The sequence below is a fragment of the Molossus molossus genome, unplaced genomic scaffold, assembly GCF_014108415.1.
Source record: "Molossus molossus isolate mMolMol1 unplaced genomic scaffold, mMolMol1.p scaffold_m16_p_14, whole genome shotgun sequence".
Taxonomy (NCBI): Eukaryota; Metazoa; Chordata; class Mammalia; order Chiroptera; family Molossidae; genus Molossus; species Molossus molossus.
In genome coordinates, this window is record NW_023425349.1 from 7,640,444 (window position 1) to 7,657,931 (window position 17,488).

The 17,488-nt window shown below is 49.5% G+C and overlaps 1 protein-coding gene across 1 annotated transcript in view; it reads right to left on the reverse strand.

Annotated features, from left to right (window-relative positions):
• GARNL3 (GTPase activating Rap/RanGAP domain like 3) overlaps nt 1-14,815 on the reverse strand; it is a 140,580-nt gene extending 125,765 nt beyond the window's left edge. The window contains exon 1 of the mRNA XM_036260803.1: nt 14,769-14,815. Within this exon, the coding sequence (XP_036116696.1) occupies nt 14,769-14,806 (38 nt within the window). The 5' untranslated portion in view covers nt 14,807-14,815. The remainder of the gene's footprint in view (nt 1-14,768) is intronic.
• Between the last annotated feature and the right edge of the window lie 2,673 nt (nt 14,816-17,488).

A 17,488-nucleotide genomic window follows, 5' to 3' on the forward strand; every position in this document is an offset into this window, starting at 1 on the left:
CGTCACTGTGCCAGGCTCGGGGAGCTCAGAGTGTCTCCTAATTTCCCATTCAAATGCCCAAGAAAAGCCATGAAAAGGGGCTCACACTGGCCACAGCACTGCAGACGACGAGGACCAAGGCCCCAGCTCAGGAGGAATGGCACAGAGCACGCAGCAGCGGGCACCGGCGGAGGCGCTACCCGGACTGTCCGTGGGGATAACCGAGAACCGCATCCCCGAAGCCTGCCCGCTCCTTCCCTGACGGCAGACAGACAAGCAAACAAAACCCAGACTCAGAAATGGAAAGATAAGCAGCACCCTTAGATAGCACTTTGGTCAAAAGGGACTCTTTATAATGTCTTCTTTTTTAAATTTATTGAATTTATTGGGCTGTCATTGGTTAATAAAATTATATAGGTTTCAGGTGTACAGTTATATATTATCTGTATATTGTATTATGTGTTCACCACCCCAAGTCAAGTCTCCTCCCATCACCATTTATCCCCCCTTTACCCTCCTCCTCCTCCCCCACCCCCTTTCCCTCTGGAGGGCACCATACTGTTATCTGTGTCTATGAGTTTGTTGTCTTTTTTTTTTAATCCTCACCTGAGGACATTTTTCCATTTTTTGTTCAGATGGAGTGGGAGGGGGAGAGAGAGAGAAACATCGATGTGAAAGGGACATGTCGAGTGGCTGCCACCTGCACGACCAACCAGGGCCGGGGACAAACTGCAACCGAGGTACATGCCCTTAGCGGGAACCGAACCCGGGTCTCTCCAGACCGAAGGCCAACGCTCTAACCGCTGAGCCAAACCGGCCAGGGCTCTTTTTTTTTTTTTTTTTGCTTAATTCCCTCACCTTTTCACCCAGCCTCCCCAACTCCACTCCCCTCTTCATAAAAGAATGAAGAACAGCCTACATTCTTTTAGTTTATATATATTTTCTTTTTTTTTTTTTATTCCTCACTCAAGAATACTTTTCCATTTATCATCAGATGGAGTTGGGGGTGGTGGAGAGAAAGAGAGAGAGAGAAACATCGATGTGATAGAATCACATCAACTGGTTGCCTCCCGTGTGACCTGACCAGGGCCAGGGATGAACCACAACCAAGACACGTGCCCTTGACTGGAATCGAACCTGCGACTCATTGGTCCGCGGGCCAACGCTCTAACCGCTGAGCCAAACATGCCAGGGCTCTTTTAGTTTATTTTAATCTTGAACTACTAAGATTATTTCTTTATCTTAGCATGTTATTTTCAAGCCCTTTAATCTTTAGATTTTGTTTAAAAACACTTAAATGCCAGTTCTTTTAAACTTCTCTCACTATTGAATTTTATCTCTGTGCCATAACTTTACCCTTAGTTTCTGGGTTCATTTTTTATACTTTCATCTAATTCTTAGCTTCATTTTCTAACTGTTTAGTTTCTGTCTCATCACTGTTCATTTTAATCCTTTTTCTCATTTCTGTTATCTTTTCTAGCCTTAACTCTCTCATTTAAAAAATGTACTTTCCTCTAATCTTCTGCCATACTGTATCTTTATTGTCTCACTATTTAAAATACTCAGCAGTTGAAGAACTTCTTGGAAAGATGGCAGAGTAAGTGACTGTTGGCACAACTCCTTGGAACCCAGGGGATACACAAAAATAGCCCAATGTTCAGAGAAAATTTATTGAAACAGGAGAATGGCCGGACTCCCTGCCGTAACCCTGAAGACGTGGGTACAGCAAAGTGTGGACAGACGGCAGCGAACACCCGGTTCTACCTCTGATGTCATGAGGGGAGCCAGGAGAACGTTCTCGAGGCCTCGCGGGCTGCTTTGGAGGACGCGCTCTGGAAGCGTGAGCAGGACAGGGCAGGAGCTGTTCTGCGTCCTTTCCCCCCAGTGCTCCAGCTCTCTAATATGGAGGGGCACGATCTGAGAAAGGCGGAGAAGAGAAGTAAGAGCTATCTTCAGAGCCCATGGAAACCGACAGGATATTAACCCAAAGGATATTTGAATCCACTGAAAGAAGGCCCATGAGTGGGGAAACCACACCAACCCAGACCCTCTTGGGAGGGACTTGTTTGCCCTGAAGTGGGGTGGGGGCAGCTGAAAACTCAAGGGAAGTCCTGCCACGGGGTCGCCCACACCACAGGCACAGGGCCCTGCAGATGCTCTGGGGAGAAAGTAAAACAGATGGCACGTTCCCACGGCCCCTGTACCCTTCCTGCCTCCCGAGACGGGTCAGGACTAGAGCTCGGCTCCAGCTCCGAAAGGGAAGGCTCGCTGTTGTTCAGATAAAGGGAAGGGGGCCAAGGTGAACCTACCCATGTTATTAACAGGCAAACACAGACCCAGACGGCACTGTTTCCATGAAATAAGCTTTGCAAAGGCAGATGAAGAGGACAGATCAGAAGATTTTTAGCAGGGGTCAGATGACCAATATCACGGCTTTGTTTTCTCAAGAAAATGAAAGAACAAGGCCTCTCTCAAAACAAGACAGACTTCACAAGACTCCAGGATAACAGTGCCGGAGTGGGGCAGCAGAAGGCTGACTCACAGGGCTGAGGTGCCTTCTGGGAGCGCAGGGGGCCTCAGGAGAGGAACCGGGGTGTCCAGGAGTGAGTCTCTTGGGCAGGTGCTTGTATGTGCGGGGTTTTCATCACACTGGAGACAGCCTGCAGAAGCCACAGTTTAGTTTTCTCCTCTTCCGCTCTGACCCCCGAGCCCTCAGTGTGCCTCGGGTGTTAGTACTGCGAGTCTAAACAGAGGGCAGTCATGAGAACGGTGGCCTGCTTCACAGGGAGCCCTCCGCTGATGGCCATGCGGTCATCAGCGCTCCCACGGGGGCCGGGCAGCCGCCGTGGCACGGCCAGGCCCACGGAGGCCCAACGATGCAGCGAGAAACAGACCACGGAAAACCACAGCTGTGGCACACGCGCCACGGCAAACGCTGGCGGGTGGACTCCCCAGTGGGGCAACGTGGCACAACAGGCGCCGGGTCCAGTGCTGGCTCCTTCCATGTGGCCGGTCCTCCCAGGTGCAGGCAGCACTGGTCGCCCAGTTGCTGCCGTAATGCCACGAGGAACAGGGGACACTTTGGGAGCCAGACCCACTCCCTTGCATTTTTGATCTTGTACATTATTGCTCGGACGGTTGGCTGAAAACACCCCTAAACCAAGGGCACCATCATGCTTGCCTATCTTCAAACCAAGATCAGCTTTTGGGGTCTGAGCTGGCTCAGCAGCCGCGGGAGCAACAGTCCGCCACAGCGAGGGCAGTGGGAAGACAGATCCCTCTGTCCCCAAATCTAAACTGCCCCCTCCGCAGAGTCATCCCTTGTCCTGTACCCTTCCTCCTCCCCAGCACTCGGCACAGCCGAAGTCGGCCTCGGGACGCGGCTCTCTCCTGGCGCGCTCTGTGCTTGGCCGCCGGGCTGTCGGCCCCACGGGAGCGGGAACCCGGTCTGCTTGTTCTCCGTGTACCCCGTGCCTAGCGCTCAGAAGTGCTCAGTACATGTTTGTTGTCGGGCCGTGCTGGCCTTTCCTGAATGAGGTCACGGTGGCTTCAGGCAGTTCACTGTGGGACCTGCTCAATTTCTTTGCCAATTTCTGACGGGCAGATGCTTTGTGAGGACTGACAAGTGCACAGAGCAGAGGATCCACCTGCAAACCACCACCCCAGGCCTGACCAAGAGCAACGATTCCAGAAAATCCTCACCGCTGCCAGCTCTTCGGAAGATACTTTCCTCTCGGGCCAAAGAGAGTGAGTCAGGCATTTATGTCCTAACTCCCATCTGAGCTAAGAGTGCGGAATCACTGTCACTCATGGCTGGAAAGTCCACTTCAAGTGCCCACCGGAGGCTGGGTTTTCCATTTCTTTTCTTTTTTTTCCCTCACCTGAGGACATTTTTGCATTTATCCTCAGATATAGTTGGAGGGAGAGAGGTGGGAAGAGACAGAGAGAAACATCGATGTGAGAGAGACACATCGAGTGGTTGCCACCCACATGACCCCATCCGGGGCCAGGGACGAACTGCAAATGAGGTACGTGCCCTTAGCAAGAACCGAACCCAGGACCCTCTGGTCCACAGGCCGACACTCTGACCGTTGAGCCAAACCGGCCAGGGCTATTTAAAAATTTTGTTTTAAAAATTTATTCTTATTATAGATGTTTCTTTTTTTTTTTTTTCCCTATTGACATCCTCCTCCCCATCCCCCCACCTCGTACCCGGCTCTGTTGTCCATGTCCGTCGGTTATGTGTACATGCATATAGGTTCTGTGGTTTATCTCTTCCCTCCCCCTACCACCCCCTCTTCTGAGGGCTGTCAGTCTGTACCCTACTTCTAGCCTATTCCTCAGACTGTTATGTTCATTATATTCTACAAATAAGTGAGATCATGTGATATTTGTCTTTCTCTGCTTGGTTTGTTTCACTTAGGATAATACTTTCCAGGTCCCTCCATGTTGTCTCCAAGGATAAGAGATCTTTCTTTCTTACAGCTGCATAGTACTCCATTGTGTACATGTACCACAGCTTTTTTATCCATTCGTGTACTGATGGACACTTGGGCTGTTTCCAGATCTTAGCTATTGTAAATAGTGCTTCTATGAATATGGGGGTACATATATTCTTTCTGATTGGTGTTTCAGGCTTCTTAGGGTATATTCCTAGGAGTGGGATCACTGGGTCAAATGGAAGTTCAACTTTTAATTTTCTGAGGTAACACCATAGTGTTTTCCATAGTGGCTGCACCAGTCTGCATTCCCACCAGCAGTGCACTAGAGTCCCCTTTTCTCCACACCCTTGCCAGCACTTGTTGTTGGATGATTTGTTGATGGCGGCCATTCTGACAGGTGCGAGGTGATACCTCATTGTCGTTTTAATTTGTTTTTCCATTTCTACCTCCTCGCCCACAAAAGCAGCCCCGAGACTGGCAAGCCAGGTCTGCGGCAGCACGCCAGTGCACAGGAGCCTTCCCTGGTACACCACCAGCTTGGATCAACATGTCTAATTCATTGTTGCTACATTGCAGAAAGATGCTGTTTGTGGCAGATACCGTGGCCGACTTGCTCAGACCGCAGTGCAGTGGGCAGAAGTTGGAGAGCTGACACGTAGTCGTCCTGACCTCCTCTGCCACTGCAAGGTAAAGCCGTCATTTAGGTTCCACACATCGGATGCACTCACAGGAGGCTGATCTGGAACGGAGCCAGGCAGACCCAGAGAGGATCCAGGGCATCACTGGGCTTCTGCAGGCCACGGCAGGGCTGCTGCGGCTCTGGGGGCAGCAGCTTCTCGGTCCCACAGCCCCCTGCAGCAGCAGCGACAGAGAGGGGGTGTGGCTCTGCGGCTGGCGGCGGCGGCAGCAGCTTCCGGACTGGTCAGTTTCTGGTTATGAAGTAGCAGGCTTCCTGATCACGCAGAGCGCAGTGGCTCTGGGGGCTTGGAGCTGCCCCTGGGAGCTGACGACAGCCTGCTGTCCAGCCCTGCCAACAACTTTGTGAGCATTTAACTCCCTGTGCTATCAAATCTCGTCTGCTTATAGGAGGTAGCGTGGATTCTGGTAGGCAACAGACCACTGACTGAGAGTAATGGTGGTGACGGTCAGATTGGATTCTGAGCTCGCCAGTATAGGTGACCCTAGGCAGAGTGCAGAGCAGGGCACAGCTTCCTTCTGGTGGGTGCAATGGTGTGCCTTCCAGGGGCGACGAAAAGAGGCTGTTTTTCTAGGAATACGTAGGCATTCTGCCATTTGAGTGACAGAGAGCTTGGTCAAAGCACTGAGCAGTTCTGCTCACGGGGCCAGGAGGAGCTGAAGGGCAGCCACAGAGCGCGCTCACTGCGGGTGCCCTCAGGTCACCGCTGCAGCGAGTAGTGACTGCGCCCGGCTCCCGCGGCCCTGCTTCGTGCTGCTTCGGTCCTGTCGAGCGCGTCACCAACACGGAGACAGCAGCTCTGGAAGGCTGCTGGGAACCACAAAGTCGAGAGGCGCCCGTCTAACCACAGATGCTTTACCATCTCCAGTGATAACACTTCTACTGCATCTTGGATAAAGCCACCCTAGCTGGGGAGCACCGACTGCTGGGACGCACTCTCATGTCCCGAGTCCGCGCTGTTTCATCATCCCCCCACCCGCTGCGATCTAAGTCCAGCCCGGGGCATACACGGAGTGGGCCTAATTTCTTTTTCATGACACCTTTTCAAATGTGGGAAGACAGCTATTATATCCTCTGTGAATGTTCTCTTTTTCAAGTAAAATACCTCCTCCCCTACTGAAATCTTTTCTCTTTACTAGATCACTCCTGTCAGATCTACATCTCTCTCTAAAACAAAAGCAAAAAACAAAACAAAACAAAACAAAATCAAATCAAACAAAATGTTCAACTCACATCCCCTCCACCCCTGCAGGGCTGCGGATAGTCACCGTGTCCAATTCCTGTCCTTTCGTTAGCTCTTGAAGCCAGGCAGGGAGACGATCCATCCTCACTCTTCCCAAGAAACAGCCCCCCGAGGACCACAGGACGCTGAACCCAATGGCCAATTCTTAGTCCTTTGTTTTGTTCGACCTAGCATGTGACAGAAAAATCATTCCCTCTCTGTTTTTTAACTATTTATGAAGACTAATTTCCCCAAATAAAAAAAATTTTTAAGGGCCTTATGTATCCATGACACATGGTTTCACATTCAAATCTCAAAGTCTAAATCTTACTTGGGATCTCCATGAACAGTTAAGCACAGTTCATCAAATCATTGCCATTCTTCCCGACTCACAACGTTTATTGATTGATTCCCTTTTCCTAAAGATTCCTATTATCCTCCCCCCCCACCACCACAATATTTTTTTCCTTTTCCTATTTCACTGTAATTCAGTCCCATTAAAGAACAAAACAGCCCTGGCCGGTTTGGCTCAGCGGTTAGAGCGTCGGCCTGCAGTCCGGAGAGACCCGGGTTCGGTTCCCGCTTAGGGCACGTACCTCGGTTGCAGTTTGTCCCCGGCCCTGGTTGGTCGTGCGGGTGGCGACCACTCGATGTGTCCCTTTCACATCGATGTTTCTCTCTCTCTCTGTTCCTCTCTCTCCCTTCCATTCTACCTGAACAAAGAATGGAAAAATGTCCTCGGGTGAGGATGATAAAAAAAAAAAAAAAAAAAAAAAAAAAGAACAAAACAGCCCTGGCCAGTGTGGATCAGTGGTTGGAGCATCAGCCTGAACACCAAAGGGTCACAGGTTCGACACCCAGTCAAGGGCGCATACCTAGGTTGCAGATTTGATCCCCAGCCTCAGTCAGGGCGTATGTAAGAGGCAGCCAATTGATGAGTCTCTCACATTGATGTTTCTCCCTCCCTCCCTCCCCCTGCCTCTCCCTCTCTCCCCCCTTCCACTCTCTAAAAATCAGGGGAAAAAATGCCCTCAGGTGAGGATTAACAACAACAAAAAATATAACTAAAAAATAAAAACTGCTTATCACCAGTCTGGTTAAATGGATTAAAAAAGAACAAAATAAGACCTTGACGCATTCTTCAAACATTTCCTACCTGACGGTCCCTAACTGCACTGTCCAATAAGGTAGCCACCAACCACGTTGGACCATTGAGCCCTTAATATGTGACCAGTCTGAACTGAGGTGCTGTAAGTGCAAACTACACACCAGATTTCAGACAGTACAGAAAAAGAGGTAAATTATCTTAATGATTTTGAACACTGACCCCAGCTCTAGAAGACGACCAGACGTGTGGTTCATATTTTCCCACATCTCCACACTTGCGGGCGGCTTTAGATCCCCCCCACCCGACTCTAGGAAGACCAGCAGTGAGTCTCACTATAAACCAAATCCCTTATACCTTTCTGACAGCATTATTTGCCAGACTCCATCTCTGTTCAGATCTTCAGCTCTGGAAACCAAACCACCAAACATAATTTCTCATATTAACCTTCCAAAGCAAAACTAATTTGACTATTGTCTTCCTCCAAGAAAGGAAGCTGGTTTATATTAACTTAACTTCTTAGTGAATAATAAAAGATGGGTTTTTTTTTTTTTTTTCCTTCTCATAGGAGAACAGACATATGAAAATTAATTTTCTTCTGTTGGCCCTAGGAGCCTGTTATGTGAGCCCAATACAAGACAGCTCTCCACAGTTCTTCCCGGGAAGTCTGCTATTTTTCCAAAAGAAAGCTGATAGCAGCAGACTTATTTGTGATTAAAATACTTACGGGCCTGACACAAAGAAAAAGAATAACAACAGAATGTGGAAGAATAAAGACTATGGAGACAGTGCACATTAAAATACTTGTTTACAAAACTACCTGGGAAAAAAATGTGTCTCCTGGAAAAAAACTAAAGAAAAAAAAAAATCTAGGAATCTATGAGTCAGGAGAAACAGAAGGAAGAAGAAAAGAAGGCAACCCAGTGCCTAAGGGATAATTGTTCTTTTCTGACCCTATCTGGCCTGGAAAACCATATTCAGGAACAGCAAAGCATTTGTCTTGGCATCAGGTTTGTTCTCACACGGCGTGGGTTATGAGCATTACTAATGAGGAAGCCACTATGTAGGAAGCAATATTTGGGAAAGGAGAAAATATGTTGTTTTCCGTTTGCAATTCACAATCTTCTGTCTCTGTAGGGCTTCGCATCCACTGTGGCTAAACACAGTAAGCATAATTTAACCACTCAGCTAAGGTAGTCTTTTATGACAACTTAAAAACAATATGGAAACCCCAATTAGCATCTGGGTATCTGTATTTTGGAAAGCTTCCCAGATATAATGATTTTTTTTTTTTTTTTTTTTTGCCAATCCAGTATCCATCCTCCCTTCTGATTAATAGCACTGTGATTTTTTTTCCTTTGGACAATCACTACCTCTTAGTCTCTGTGGATGGAAGTGATCTATCTCTGGGTTGGGTACATGACTCAGGCCCAGCCAATTAGCATGTTTTACCCCTGTCTGGCCAAAATGATTGGTTCAGGGATGAGCACAGAACTCAAGAGGTCCAATGAATGCCAAGCCTAAGACATGTTCTAAAACCACTGAGAAAGAGGCCCTATCTTTCTGTTGGGATTATACAGTGGTGGAAAGTAAGCCTGGAATAGTTCACTTTCATTGTCTCCATGAGGAAAGACCTTACAAAGAAAGCAAGCCAACCCAGAGAAGAAGACGCCTGATGACATTATTTGAGCGGATCTCTCCTCTCCCAAAACTCGGTCTACCCTGGGATGTTCCAATTGCATGAACCAATACTTCTCCTTGGCTTGTCATTCATAGCTTTTAATAATATATTTTTTTAAATTAGCAACTGGAAAGGCACCAATCAGAAAAAATGCCAATGAGTTACTGGTCCTGCTTGTGGCTGGAGAACTAACTGTTCAGTGGTGACTTCAACTGGGTAGCTAGGAGTAAGAACCATCTGACTGAGTCTGCACCCCAAAATCCAAGCCTCCCCTTTTCACTTAGGACTACAGGCACTACTACTGCAAATGATGATAAAAGTAGAATCGTGAATGACGAGTGACAAGTATAATGAGGTAAGCTTCGACTTCGTGATTAGGGGAAAATAACAGAGCTTCCCAACAATCAAAAGGCTTGCCTTGTGACGCAGTGGGCTCCCTGCCCTTAGACGTAATAAACAGAAGTCGGATGACCAGCTGCAAGGGTTGTGGTAGAAGGGATTCCTGCATTACCCTAATGGAGTGGTTTTCAAAGTATATCCCAGGCCAGCAGTACTGGCGTTACTTGTGAGCTTGTTAGAAACACAATCCACAGACCCACCCTGACACAGTGAATCTCTGGAGCTGAAGCCCAGGAAAACGTTTCAGGTTGATTTCAGTGATGCCTCAAGTTCCATTCAGTGCCAAGATCTTTGATCTTTCGGATTTACCTTGCAAATTCAACCCTACTAATATGTATCCCTGTTAATGCTGTGGTTCACGTGTCAGCTCCATGAAGTGCTGCAGCCAAAATGACACTGTTCAGCTAGAGAAGAGTAATTGAATGTAACTCAGGTTCATTAACTGTATTTCCTGATCATCACAAAGTCACAAAAGGTAACAAATCCATGTTTTGAAATGTGTCTTAAAGCAACAAAAACAGTAGGGAGACCTATTGGCCTCTCTCATACAAAGGAGATGTTTCTGTATCTCTCACCTCTAAATCATCCCCTGAAAGTGTTTAGCGCCCTGTGTGCCTACCATCCTCCTCCTCAATCCCTCTCTTCCTCCTAAATCTGCAGCTCAAAATTGCAAAAAAGCAAGGCAGGGCTTTGATCTGAGGGCAGAGAAGGAAGAAAAATGGAATGGACAAAGCTAGAATTTTAACAAGGCAAGGGAAAGGCGGAGAACTGTCATATAAATGTTAACCATCTTTGTCCATAAAAGTTACTATTTAGTATGCTTTGTGCTAGATACTATTTTGGGCAATTTGTATAAATCAATTCATTTAAAGCTCACATCAACATTGTGAGACAGGTGTTACTGTCATTTTTCAAACGTGTTAACCAAGGCTCAGAGGGGTTAAGCAAGTTGTCCAAGGCCGCACACACAGCAAGAAAAAGGACAGAAACACAAATCCAGGTCTGTCTCATTCCAAAGCCCTTGTTCTTGAACATTATCGGATATGCCTTCTGACAAAATCAGGACACACACATCTAGGACAAGTGCCTTGCCCTGCGGCCTCCAGATTTCCCAGCCAGCCTTTCTCCCTGCTACCTGCCTGGACGCCTAACATCTGGGCCACTCCTTGCTCCTTTACTTTCATTATGCTGTGTCTGCCCACCAGTTGTCAGAGTTGACATGGAATATTTAGCAAAGACAGTGTCCATCCTAAAAGTAATGCCTCTTTTTTCCTGATGTCCACAAGATGACTGAGTCAATATGGTTAAAGCAGACCCTGGAAGGCCCTAAATATGAAGTGGTGGCATTTGAACTTGATACCAAAGGAAGTGAGAAGTGAGGACTCTGGAGTAAGGGAGGCTAATCTGGCAACACGCTCGCTAATGGGGAGAGGTTCTCACCCTTGTTGCCCATCAGGATCACCCACAGAGCTTTCTGAGCATCCACACACCCCAGTACCGCTCTAGACTTCCTGGAACAATAGGCCCGGGGTAGGGACCCACACATGTGTGTGGTTAAGAAGCTTCACAGGTGCCCTGGCCAGTTTGGTTCGGTGGTTAGAGCATCAACCCGCAGACTGTGGGGTCGCAGGTTTGATTCCCAGTCAAGGACACATACCTGGGTTGCAGATTCATCCCTGACTGGCCGGGGTTGTGCGGGAGGCAACCAATCGATGTGTCTCTCTCACATCAATGTTTCTCTCTCTCTCTCCCCCTCCCTCCCTCCCTTCTACTCTATCTAAAAATCAATGAAAAATTATCCTCAGATGAGGATTAACAAACAAACAAAATGAAGTAAGACAATTTTGATTAACAGATTAAACAGGGATTTTGTTTAAAAACAACAAAAACAACAGGAACGGACACTGACTTGTTTTAAGTTAGAGAAGTCTCTTCTAACTAAGCACAAACAGGAGAAATAAATCCATCTGACTAAATTTTAAAAGAGATAGTAAACACTTTATCAAATAATACCATAAACAAAGTTAAAAGGCAAATCATGAACCGCAAAAATATCTGCTACATATTTGACTAAAAAACTTAATTCCCTCAACAAATAAAAAGTGCTCCAATTCAATAAGGAAAAAAGTTAACATTCCAAAGGAAAAATGGACAAAATGTACTATATTTCATTAAAAAAAAATACAAATTATGAAAAAATATGAGACAAGTTTCACCTCTCTCCTAAACAAGGACATTTAAATTAAAACAAGAGACAGCTTTGGCCAATATTTTTAAATAATAATTCCTAGCATGAGATGAGTAAAAACAGGCACATTTATATGTTCTTGGGAGAACTGTGGATTGGTACAACTTTCTAGTGGGCAATTTGCATTATGCCAAATGTTCATTTTTTTGGATCCAATAATCCCCATCATTTCTATGAATTTATCTTAAGAAAGTGATTACATCTTCATAAACAGGCTAACGCACATGGATTCGATGTGTCTTTAGTAAAAGCGAAAAACTGGCAATAAACTGCATTACAATAAAGGATGAGTTAAATAAATTGTCCTCCAATAAACATAAATTATTTTTATCACCAGAAAAGTGGTAATAATTGTTTTTAAGGTTTATTGGATAATATCATGGAGTGTTAAATGGAGAAAAGACCTCTGGAGGCCAAGAAGTCATTTAGTCTTCAGGTGGGAGGTTATGAGGACAAAGGAGGGGGTGGTAATGGTGAGAATTCAGAGGAAGAAAGAAATTTCTATTTGGTGCTGTCCAATACTGTAAACATTAGTCATATGTGGCTACTTAAATTTACATTAGTTAACGTTAAATAAAATGCAAAATTCAGTTTCTTAGTTGCATTAGCATATTTCAAGTTCTCAGTAGCCACAGGTGGCCAGTGGTATCAGGAAGCACAGGTTACAGAATGGTTTGAAAGTTCTGTTGGACAGCTGATGAAAGCATGCTCCCTCGTGCCTGGATCCAGTCTGGATCCACTCTGGGCTCACCTCTTCAGCCTCATCTCTTGGTATACTTTTTCTCCAGAAGAGCAGAGACCGTATTTGTCTGGTTCTCCCAGTCTAGCGGGGGAGACATTATATACACATAGGTTGATATATATATGTGTGTGTGTGTGTATACACACACACACACACACACACACACACACAGATGGTCGATACAGCTCAGGGCTCAGCTTGGGGTTCAGGAAGTCTTCCCAAAGGGGGAGGAGGAGGTATTATCCAACAAGTAAAGAAAAGACTATTCTAAACAGAGAAAGGAGCATGGTGTGAGTAAAGACACAGATGAGAAAAAGCACAGTGTAAGAGCAGAATTACCAGCAGGTCTGGCATTTAATCATTTGACAGACAGAAATGTCTGTGACGGCCCTGGCCTGAACCAGGTTCAGGGGACAGAGCAGAGGTCTCTGTTCTCATGGTGCTTATACTCTCATCCAGGACTGGGGGAGCACCAAGGGTGAGGCAAGCTGTACAAGGACCTCACACCAAGGATCCTGGTTTTAAGCCCAGCAATTGAACCCTTTTTCTGGCCTGGGTGAGGACCGGAGTTCTTCCTCCTCTCTTTCTCCTTGTCCCCTACCCCAGTCCCCATCACTGCTGTGGGAGAGGAAGAGCTTCCGGTGGCAGGTGGGAGATGGGGTGGGGGAGCTTTAGGCAGCAGAGGGGCACAGCTGACAGTTTTGGGAAGACCCCTCCAGCGGCCAGCGAGGATGGGGATTGGAGAGGAGGAAGATTAAAGGCGGGAAGTCTAGCGGGGAGGCTGCTGGAGTCATCTAGAAGTGCGGGGATGGGGGGTGCTGGAAAAATGGCAGGGCCAACTTTAGCGATGTTGGAGCGGGAGAAGGCACTCCAAGTTAGAAAATGCTCTCGCAGGGAATGAGTCTGGCAGAGCGGAGGGAGCGATGCCAAGCCCGGCGGGTGAGGGCGTGTCTGTGGGGCAAGGTTCCAGGGCAGAGAAGGAATCCAGCGTCTCAAGAGGGTGCCCCAGGCCAGGGGAAGGGGGCCAGGCGGAGGGCAGGGCACGCAGGCCGAGGGGAGGAGTCGGCGGGTCCGAGGGCACAGCCGGCCCCACCAGCTGGGGGCCTCGCCGCGCCAGGATGGGCGGGGCCGTCAGGCAGCAGGTGTGCGTGACCGCGGAGCGGGGATGGGGAGGCTGCAGCTGGCCGGGGTCCTGGGGCGGCGCAGAGCGGCTCCCGGGAAGAGGGAGACCTTCCTTGGACTATAGCAGGGCTATTTCCCGACCTTGTCCTTGAGCAATTTACAAGAGGCGGGCGGGGCACGTTCTCCGCCCCAAATCCGCTCGAGCCACGGCTTTGCCTGGGGCCTGCCACAGAGCCGACGCTTTGCGGGGTCTCTTCTGCTCTGGATTCCCGACGCTCGCCAGGTTCTTCTCTGCGGCGAACCCCTCCCGCACCTCGCTCAGGCGGCCCAGTCCCCCTCACCCCGCAGGCGCTCCGCCCAGGCTCCTCGCCCGGTACCCTCAGGCCCCCCGTGACCCTCCCGGCGCCTCCGCCTCCCGGCCCTCGGTTTCCTCCGACCGCCACCACCCCCCGACCTGGCCGACCCCGCTTCCGCCCCTCCCGACCGCACCCCTCCCAGCCGCGGTACCTGGGGCTCTCGAAGCTGCACCCCCTGCGCCGCAGCGCCGCCCTCTTCTGCCGCAGGAGCGCAGCGGCCTCCCCACCAAGCTCCGGCTCCATCGCCCCGGGCGGGGACCGCGGGCTCGGACGCACTCGGGTGGGCTCGGGCTTCGGCGGGGCTCGGCGGGCCGCTCGGCTCACGCGCCGCAGCCCACGCCCCGCCCCGCACGCCTCCGCCCGGCCCAGGCCCCGCCCCTGCCCCGCCCCGAACTTCAGCCCCGCCCTCTCCTTGCCCCTCAGCCGGGTCCAGACCCCGCCCCGAGCACCGGCCCCTCCCACTCCTGGCCCCTCAGGGGTGTCTAGGCCCCGCCCTGGCCCGGCCACCATCCCGAACTCAACCCAGCCCACTCCGTGCTCCTCCAACGGGCCGAGGCCCCACCCCATCCCCGCCCCGCTCTCTAGCCACGCCCATCCCGCGCTGGTCCCGCTCGGTTCCCGGGGCTGGCTCTCCGAACCTCTGCTCGGCCTCCACGCATTAAACACCCACCCGGTCCTCAGCCCCACCCTTCCCTCTCCTTGCCCCTCAGCACTGACCCAGGCCCCACCCACCTACCCCTCCACTACGGCGATCACGCGCGGCCCTCGCCCTCACCCCAAGGGTCGGCTTCCTGGAGCATTGCTCCTCCACATTTCAGCACACCCCAGCCTCCAGACTGCGGGGTTCACTCTGACAGCTCTCCTCAACTCAGCAGGGGACCAGGCTCAGCCTTCAGCCCCGCCCCCAGGCCCCGCCCGCGATCTGTCCCCGCCCACGCCCGCGGTCCCGCCCATTCCGTTTCATCTCCGCGGGCGCCGGACCCCCGACTCCCGGTGCGCAAGGGTACCTTGCCTACCCTGGATGCTAAATAGGCCTTGTACCGCGCTGTCCGCGTAGCTCGCGGATCTCTCTCCACCAAGAGGGGGTACTGCTGTCTCCCGGAGGTCATGTGTGGCGCCTGTCGCAGTGAGCCTGAGGGGCTGGAGCTTTGCGGGCTACCGATGGTGGGTTCAAGTCTTGACTGCATCGCTTTCCAGCTTTGTGACAACCACCACACCCCACCGTCTTCACCTCCTCCCCAAGTCAAATGCATTGGTCTCGGAGCCCTTGGGCACTACCCTGGGGCCGAGGGAAGCGGCCCTATCTGGGTAAGGCTGGGGATCACTGTGCCATCTAAATTGTGAGGAGGTGAGAGGAGGTAAACAGGGTACCTCAGATATCAGGGCTTGTCTTGGCTAGGGTGGTGTGGCCATGCTGGCCTGGAACTGGGGTGAACAGCCTGGGGAAGTGTGTGTGTGTGTTGGGGGGGAGCTTGCGCTTGGAGAATTGGCTCCTGCAGCTTTGGAAGACACTAGCTGGGAAACTGAGGCAGACAGGACCGGGGGCTGACATGATCAACTTGGAGCATGTCCCTCCTAGTGCACACTGCCTCAGTGACTTGCCTTCCCAGGACTCTGCCTTCTGCACCTTCCAGCAGAGAAGCCAGTCTGGAGAGAATGAAGGGGGAGAGTGAAAGATACAGGGACCTTCCATTTGTCCCTCTGGCCCCTTGAGACCCCACTTTGGTCCTCCCCTCAGGTGTCCACGAGACAACCCTTGTAAGACAGCCTCCCCACCTTGTAAGACAGTCTCATTTTCTCTTAAGCTACAGTGGGTTTTCGGATTTTGTTTAACATGAATTAACAACTTATCTTTTCAGACTTGGATCCCATTACTCCCCCAAATTCTTTACTCAGTGAGACTAGGTTGGCTGCTTTTCCCAACCTCATTCTGTTCCTCCTCCTGTCTTTCTGCCTTCTCTGCCCTTCATGTGTTCAGAGATCTCTGAAATGAGTCTCCAAATGCCCCCTGTCCTCTAAGCCTCCCCAGATCCCTCACCTCCCTCCCTGCGTGTCCACACCATTGACTCTGTCCTTCCTGAGGCCACTGCCCCTATATGTCATTTGTGTTCTAATAACCTCTTAACTGGGCCCTGTATCTGGCACAGCCACTGTTTATAAATGAAACGCACATGACTTGAATAAATTGAGCAATATTCATTGGAAAACACATTTAATTTCAAAGTAAACAAAGATGTTTGTACATTAAAGTAGTTAATTAGTGAAACAATTATTAGCAGTGTAACAAGCTGAAAAATACAGCAACTTGATACAAGACTGAGGTAACAAAATACTTCACCAAAAATCTAAAGACTCCTGGAGGGCTGATGCTGTGTTCCCGTGGGAGAGACACTTCATGGGAATAAAGTCCTTACACAACTGCATGCAGGGGGTCTGCTGGGAAAGACGGCCCAGGAGAGGGCAACAGAGTCAACAGGAAACAAATTAAAATGTAAAAACTGATTTTCAACTTACTTTGAAGAATACATATGAAATCGATACTTAAAATACTCTCTATGCAACATTTTGAATGCTAAGTGAAAAACCATGCATTTTGGCACAAAATTTATTGAAAGATTATACATACTAACAAATGAATTACTATCGTTTCATTATCGAATGATCACAGTTGTTCAGAAATGGGTCGAGAGATTAGTGGTTACAGAGCAGACAGATGCTCCATGGCGCTGCTGCTGCGGATGGGGACTTCGGGCTGCCTCCGGCGCACTCACTGGTGCAGCCTGCGAGGTGGTCCATGGTGCAAGTTCTCACCACAAGAAATGCAGCTCTCGCTCACGCTGTACTTGCATTTAACATGAAATTCTGCCTCCCCCCCCCCCCCAAAAAAAAACCTCTGAAGTAAATACTGTGAACATGCTGACCCTGCTCTCATTTCACCTCGGAGTCCTCTGTGCGCCCAAGAGTAGCTCTGACCTGCCTGTTCTACACCAATCAGCCTCTAGGACAGCGACTCTGTCCAGTCCTCATTGCAACTGAACTCTCAGATTAAGGGCTGTTCAGTCTGTTGAGCCTCTTGAAGCTTTCTGGGGGGATCCGCACAGGGTCTGTACTCAGTGCTGAGACAGGCAGGGTCTTGCAGGAGGAGTTCCAGTGTGAAGATTATTTGTTCACTGAGTGGTCAGCTCCTTGAGGGCAGGGATCGGTCTGTCTTGTTCTCAGCCGTTTATCTCCCGGAGAGAGCCCGGCACGCAGGAAGCATGCACGAGAGATGTGAATGAAGGAAGGAAGGAATAGGTGGTTTTGCAGAGAATCTGTTCTTTCAAAGGGATTCTTGTTTTGTTTTTTTCTTTTTTAAGTATGAAATCACCCAGCATGTCACTATGATGTGGGGCTGATAAAAGTAATTTATGAAGTCACTGAAAATAAGTTAGGTTGTGTTTTTGGCAATATTCACCTGGTTATAAGCATTAGTGACGGGGGTGGGAGCTCTCGACT